Raw genomic sequence first — 7,873 nt, forward strand, 5'->3', positions numbered from 1 at the left:
ATACAGAAATGAGAAGTTGTATGTCTCCTGAATCAGAGGGTTCAGGGGAAGGTGTCCCTGAGGCAGCTGTAGGGATTGGGTATTCATGCTCCTTTTAGACAATCTATTCTACTGATTTACATTGTTTGGTGGATTCTTTTAATCATTTTGTAGTGAATTAAATCCACAATGTCTTTAGAAGCTGCAAGTTCTAAATAGGTGGCCGTTTCTGAGGATAATTTTAGCTTCTTCTGAGAGTGAAACTCTTCAGTTTTGAGATGTGAAAGTCGCTCCGTCGTGTCCAACTCTTTGTGACCTGATGGACTGTAGCCCAGGAGGCTCCTCTGTCCATGGCATTCCTCAGGCAAGAATACTGGAGTGGGTTGCCATTTCCTTCTCCAGGGGATCTTCCTGACCCAGGGATCTTCCTTGGGGGCTGAACCTGGATATCTTGCATTGCAAGCAGATATTTCACCCTCTGAGCCACCAGAGAAGCTGTTGTTGTACCTGTGGCTTTAGTCTCAATGAAGCATCTTAAGCATTTCCAGTGATTAGGTTATTGGGGATATTCACAATCAATGGATTGTCACTGTTAGTTGTCTAAACCTTTCTCAGGAACCCTGTCCTGATTTTGTGTTAGCCGGTCACTAATAGTGCTTCAGTACAGTTCAGTTCAGTTGCTCACTTGTGTCCAACTCTTTGTGACGCCATGAACCGCAGCATGCCAGGCCTCCCTGTCCTTCACCAACTCCCGGAGTCTACCCAAACCCATGTCCATTGAGTCAGTGATGCCATCCAACCATCTCATCCTCTGTCATCCCTTTCTCCTCCTGCCCTCAATCTTTCCCAGCATCAGGGTCTTTTCAAATGAGTCAGTTCTTCGCATCAGGTGGCCAAAGTATTGGAGTTTCAGCTTCAACATCAGCCCTTCCAATGAACACCCAGGACTGATCTTTAGGATGAACTGGTTGGACCTCCTTGCAGTCCAAGGGACTCTCAAGAGTCTTCTCCAACACCACAGTTCAAAAGCATCAATTCTTCTGCACTCAGCTTTCTTTATAGTCCAACTCTCACATCCATACATGACCACTGGAAAAACCATAGCCTTGACTAGACAGACCTTTGTTGGCAAAGTAATGTCTCTGCTTTTTAATATGCTATCCAGGTTGGTCATAACTTTCCTTCCAAGGAGTAAGCATCTTTTAATTTCATTGCTGCAATCACCATCTGCAGTGATTTTGGAGCCCAGAAAAATAAACTCTGCCACTGTTTCCACTGTTTCCCCATCTATCTGCCATGAAGTGATGGGACCAGATGCCATGATCTTAGTTTTCTGAATGTTGAGCCTTAAGCCAACTTTTTCACTCTCCTCTTTCACTTTCATCAAGAGGCTCTTTAGTTCTTCTTCACTTTCCACCATAAGGGTGGTGTCATCTGCATATCTGAGATTATTGATATTTCTGCCAGCAGTCTTGATTCCAGCTTCAGCTTGATTCCAGCTGTGCTTCCTCCAGCCCAGCGTTTCTCATGATGTACTCTACATGTAAGTTAAATCAGCAGGGTGACAATATACAGCCTTGACATACTCCTTTTCCTATTTGGAACCAGTCTGTTGTTCCATGTTCAGTTCTAACTGTTGCTTCCTGACCTGCATACAGGTTTCTCAGGAGGCAGGTCAGGTGGTCTGGTATGTCCATCTCTTTCAGAATTTTCCACAGTTTATTGTGATCCACACAGTAAATGGCTTTGGCATAGTCAATAAAGTAGAAATAGATATTTTTTTTCAATGATCCATTGGATGTTGGCAATTTGATCTCTGGTTCCTCTGCCTTTTCTAAATCCAGCTTGAACATCTGAAAGTGCTTACTAAATATTTTTAATTCCTATTTCATGCATTTGAGGATTGTTAAATAGTCTCCCAAGATTCTCTTTAGAACCTTTCTTAATGATGCATCTATTCATTGAGAATCCTGTTTGGTTAATATAAATAAAGTGAGCACCATAGCCATCAATGTGTCATTTTTATCATGAGATCAACCTCTCTCTGAATTTACTCCCCATCTTGGAAAAAGCCTCCAGTACTTCCCAAAGGATATTTCTCCTCATGTTCCTCCACAGCATGTTCTATTTTGGTTTCTATTTGGCTGTAAATAACACACATTACTATGTTATTACACACAGCCAGATGTGCACATCCACAAATATGCACTCTATATGCAACCACTTTTAGATCGATCTCTGAACTCTTTCCTGAGGATGAACAGTAGAAGGAAATGTTTTCTTTAGCTTGTATCACTTAGAAGATATAGGTTTATATATGGTGTAATTTCAGTGTTTTCTGAAATAAGTACAAATACACACAAGTCAATGTGGTATTTTTTATTCCTGCAAGTCACATTAAAAAGGAAACTGATAGAATTTGCTGCATTAAGGAGCTTCATGGAAGAGATCATGCTCCTTTTGCTGTTATGATGGATACACAAAATGTTAAACTTGTAGAAGTGCCATTCTTTCAAGCTCTGGATTGAAATTTGGAGCAGAACCAGAAGGCAGTCTTTGTACATAGGATAAAGCTAGAGTATTTTCATTTATTAACTATGTAGAAATTTTTGTCTTAAACAATATGAAAATCTGACTTAGGAGAGGAAAAATAAGTAAATAAGATGAAAGAAATGAATAATAACTCTTATTTTCATTTATTTTCCTCTATGTCTAATGAGATATAAATGGAGCAAGTTTAAAGAGTACAAAGTGTGATTTGATATACCTATATATTGTAAAGCGATTACTACATAGTGTTAGCTAAGATCTTTATCTTGTCAAATATTTATTCCTCTTAAAAATTTAGAAAGGTTTATTTTTTTGATTCCTCAGAAATTAATTTTTAGCTGGAAGTTTATACCTTTTTGCCAGTATCTCCCCATTTCTTCTACCTCTTTGCCCCTGGTAACCCCCATTCTTCCCTCTGTTTGTAACAAGTTCAGTTTTTCTGATGCCACGTGTGTGTGAGATCATACAGTATTTGTCTTTCTCTTCTGACTTATTTCACTGAGCATAATGCTGTCAAGTTTCATCCATGTTATTGCAAAGGGCAGTATTTCATTCTTTCTCATTGATGAATAATATTCCTTTGGATATGCATAGAACTTTTTCTCTAGCCATTCACCTCTTTGGTCACTTATGTTTTTTCTGTATCTTGTCTATTGTGAAAAATGAGGCCATTGAACATGGAAGTGCAGATAGATTTCATTTTATTTGATGTACCTAGAATTTGGATTGCTGGATAATATGGAAGCTCTATCTTTAGTTTTTTTGGTATCTTCATATTATTTTTCACAGTGGCTTACCAACTTACATTTCCATCAATGGTACATAGGTGTTCCTCTTCCAACTTCACCAACTGTTGTTATCCTTTACCTTTTTAAAGATAGCTATTCTTTTATCTTCTTCCAGCCTTGCTGAGGAATAATATTTTCTTCTAGAGGTTTTATGACTTTATGTCTTATATACAGTATGGCATAAGTTTGAGATGTATAGAATAGTGATCTGAGTTACATACATCATGAAATGATGACCACAATATGTTTGTGTGTATATATCATTTTTCAGATTCTTAACCTTTATTGGCTACAGAAATAGTTACAAAATGTTGACTATAGTTTCCTCTGCTGTACAGTTGGTCCTTGTCCTATTCAGCCTTTATCTTGTTCTGTTCTAGAGATACGAGAGATACAATCTTCTCCTGGGTTTGGCAGAAAATCTCAGGAGTCTTATTTTCTCAGCCCTGAAAGACTCTTGGAGCTTAAGTTCTGCCCCTCAAAGACATCTAGCTTAGCTTTTTAGCCCCTGCTTCGTGAAGCTTTAAAATTTGGCAACTGCCTTAACGAAGAGAACTATGTGTTAGAGAAAGGACCCCTTACCCTAGAGAGTTTTTGTTTCCTAAGCACAATGGAGTTGCAGGATAGATCATTCTGTATTTTTGAAACTTTGGTCTGGCTTTCTGGCTTCCCAGGGCGTCCACTGGAAATAGAAATGTCCACTGGAAACATTTAGCCACACAGTTAAGTCTCTTTAAGTTTTCAGCTTGTCACTCTAGACTTACATGAGTGTTTGGTTTTTCATGTTTTCATGGCAAAGTCCCTCTCTATGGGCCATGCTCAATCCTCAGCTCACACTCAATCTCATCAAATGCCCTATGAGAAAAAAAAGAAGCAGTTTCCCTTCAGCTCACCTCAGAAGTGTTCAGTGCTTTCTGTTACGCATATCTACATCACCCTCATCACTTTCACAACGTTTCTAATGGCTTCATAAATATGGTTGCTAAAATTAGTTTGACCTTTCAAAGTACAATTGTTCCTCAGTGTTGGCCAGGGGTTGTTTCAGGCACTTCTTCCCACCCACTCCTATACCAGAAAAGCTGGATGCTCAAATCCTTTGTGGAGAATGAGAGATCAAATGGATCCATATTTGGCTGAGTCTGTGGCTAAGGAGGAGTGTCTGTCCTTGCAGTAGGAACTGTGTTCAGCTGTAACCTAATGTGCCTTATTGGGAAATGAAATTCACAAAAGGCTACGTTGAATGAAATGATAAATTTTCAGCATTTATTTGCTGGAAAGGAAAAAATTAAGCATCTAGATGATTATTAGTATGGAACTTTTGTGCCAAAAAATGATATGGTTATCAGTGACGCTAGCTGTCATGGTTTGAAAGAAAACTCCAAGGGGTTGATATAAAAAAATCATATCTTCTCTATTACAAAAAATATAATCAGAAATCACTCATATTCAATACAAGCAGAGATAAGAATAGTACAGAACTCAACAATTTAGTAATCTATTTTCACTTAAATAAAGAAAAATCCTTGTTCTATTATTTCATTAGCAGAATAATACATGAAAAACCATCCAACTTTCCATTATTAAATAAGAAATATTGAAGAAGAACATATTTGCACAAAGGCACATTGAGCTCACCAGACAATTATTTCTGTTTTTTACATTGTTTTATAAATTCCCTTCAGTATCTGCCATTTTATCATATACTATTAAATACTGAAAAATATGAAAATCTCTGGTAAATGAAAATATTTTTGGCTACTAATAAATTATGCATTTTTGTATGCTACTTTATAAAAATACAGATATACAAATATTCACAACAAATGTCTTTTTCAGTCAAGTTAAACTTAATTCAAGGCAATATAAACCCAGGAATAGAATTTTCATCTGAAAACTATCACTATGATTTTTGTCTCAAGACCTGGTCACTAAGTATCTGCATGGAATGAAGAGACCGGAGAGACAGGACACATGATCTTGAATTGAAATCTTCATTAAATTGAGATCTTTAAGGCAAGGTTCATCTGAGTTGGCCAAAAATTGCTAATATCTAAACACTTCGAATCTATTAATGATGGTCAATGGATAGAAGAAACTTAGATCACTTAGAATATAAACCCAAATTTTATGTGAAAGTAACAAAAATACTTAGTGTGATAATTTAGAATCAAAATATTCTGCTAGTGTCTGGTTTATTTAAAACTCTTAAGAAGTAAATGATTTGAAGTCCAGCATCCATACAGAAAGTGCAAGTACAGATTTGATGAATTTTCACAGATTGAATACTTTATATCACCAACATCCAGATAAAGAATCACAACCTGACCAGAACTCCAGAATGCCCCTCCCCCACATATCTTTCAAGGGAGAACTCCCAGTCCCCAGGGGAACCACTGTTCTGACTTTCAATGCCAGAGATTTGCTGTGCCTGGGTTGAATTTTATGTAAATGGAATCATATAGTAGGAATAATTTTGTATCTAGTTTGCTCACTATAAATCATGTATATAAGAATCATTCATGGTTTTGTATGTGTAATTATTGTTCATTCCCACTATTGTGTATTACATGATATACCATAGTTTATTTTTAGAATATCTTATTTAACATATATTCTCCCTAGCAAAAGGTTTAGCTCAATGGTTTAGCCTCTGTCTCACTGATATGTCTCAAGTACATAGAACACTGTCTCGCACATGGTTGGTGCTTTATAAGGATGTGTTGGATTAAATTAACTAGTTTTTAGTCACTCAGAAGTCTTCCATTGCAGAACTTCCTGGGCCTGCAAGCACTGCATTAACTCTGTCTCAAGCCTAGGATTCTCCTCATTTGTCTCATTAGTGCCCCTTTGACTTTCTTGTTTCTCAACGTGTAAATCAGGGGATTAAGCAGGGGAGTCACCAGAGTATAGAACAGTGCAATGCTTTTGTTCACATCCTGTGAATAGCTGGAAGGAGGCTGAAGGTACATGGAGATGAGTGTCCCAAAGAAAATAATCACTACCATTAGGTGAGAACCACAGGTTCCAAAAGCCTTCTGTCTCCCTTGGGCCGACTTCATCTTCAGGACTGCACGGGTAATGTGACTGTAGGATACTAAGATGAGTGACAGGGGCACCACCAAGAAGAAGGTACTGACAGCAAAGACTTCAGTCTCATAGACAGAGGTGTTGGTGCAGGCCAGTTTCAGCATCACTGGAACTTCACAGAAGAAATGGTCCACTTGGTTTTTACCACAGAGGGGAAGAGTCATGGTCAGTGCTGTCTGGATTACAGAATTGCCAAAGCCTGTAAGCCAAGCAGTTACAACCAGCTGCAAGCAAAGCTGGGGATGCACGATCACCATGTAGTGGAGGGGACGGCACACAGCTGCATAGCGGTCATAGGCCATGACAGACAGGAGGACACACTCTACTCCCCCAAGTCCCAAGGCAATGAAGAGCTGGGTCACACAGCCGCCATAGGTGATGGTCTTGTCTTTCCCCTTACAGTTGGCCAGGGTCTGAGGGACAGTGCAAGTCGTCAGACAAAGATCCATGAAAGAGAGGTTGGAGAGGAAGAAGTACATAGGGGTGTGGAGGTGAGGATCCATCGTCGACAAAAGTATAATGACGCCATTGCCTAAACAGCTCAAGAAGTAGATGATCAGGATGACCACAAAGAGAGCCGTTTCCAGCTGGGGCTGGTTGGAGAAGCCCAGGAGAATGAATCCAGAGAAGGCGCTGCCGTTAGCTCTTTCCATTGTACTCTGCTTGTTGGAGTTAAGAGAACTGTTAAGCTGTTTGTTTAATCCACGTCTTTCCCCTTGAGTAAGTAGAGTTTGTGAGGAAGCTTGAGGCATTTTCACAGGAAATCTTTTGTTGACAAACAAGGGGGTGATAGGGAGTTACTATGTAAGAGTATCTTCTGTGTTTCAGGCACTGACCTAAGCACGTTCTATGCAATTTGTCACAACTCTGTGAGCTCGGCATTATCATGATTTCTGCTGAATATGTGAAGGAACTGAAGGTTAAAGAGGTGCAGTGATTTTTATCAGGGTGATGTACTTAATAAATCACAGAGGCAGGATTCCAACAGACTCTAAAATATGAGTTCTTAACTGCTGGGGATACTGTCTTTATGATGTACGAACTACAAAGATAACTCAAAAGTTTCTCAAAAATTAAATCTAGATGTTCGAAATAAGTTACAAATATGGACTGCCTTATTCCTTCCCTGGATGATTGAAATATTTAGACTGGCTTTCTTGCTTCTGCTTTGTGCAGAGAAAAATATTTCTTTCTGAAGATGCACAGATAATAAAATTTACTATTAACAATTTTGTTCAAATGGGAACAATATATTTTAATAAGTAAAGTCATGGAGCCTTTGATATGGAGTCTGTAATCATTTCTATTGATTGGAAAACTTTTATTGGAAGTGATTTAGAATTCACTGTACCCATACTGTATGTTCCAGAGGGACTAAACCTGAGAAACTCTCATTGTTACCACTTTCAGTGAAAACTCAGCAAAGCATCAATGAGTTTTTGTTTTCTTTCTTTATGTCTTTTAAAATT

At 38.4% G+C, this 7,873-nt stretch overlaps 1 protein-coding gene across 1 annotated transcript; it reads right to left on the reverse strand.

Annotated features, from left to right (window-relative positions):
- Positions 1-829: 829 nt before the first annotated feature.
- LOC133059786 (putative olfactory receptor 2B8) lies at positions 830-7,057 on the reverse strand (the record flags this gene model as incomplete). Its single annotated transcript, XM_061147370.1, has 2 exons — positions 6,156-7,057; positions 830-842 (listed from the first exon to the last, which is right to left on the reverse strand). Coding segments are annotated over exons 1-2 (915 nt in total), but the record flags the coding sequence as incomplete, so codon positions are not given.
- Between the last annotated feature and the right edge of the window lie 816 nt (positions 7,058-7,873).

Source organism: Dama dama, chromosome 7 (genome assembly GCF_033118175.1).
Source record: "Dama dama isolate Ldn47 chromosome 7, ASM3311817v1, whole genome shotgun sequence".
In the NCBI taxonomy this organism is placed as follows: Eukaryota; Metazoa; Chordata; class Mammalia; order Artiodactyla; family Cervidae; genus Dama; species Dama dama.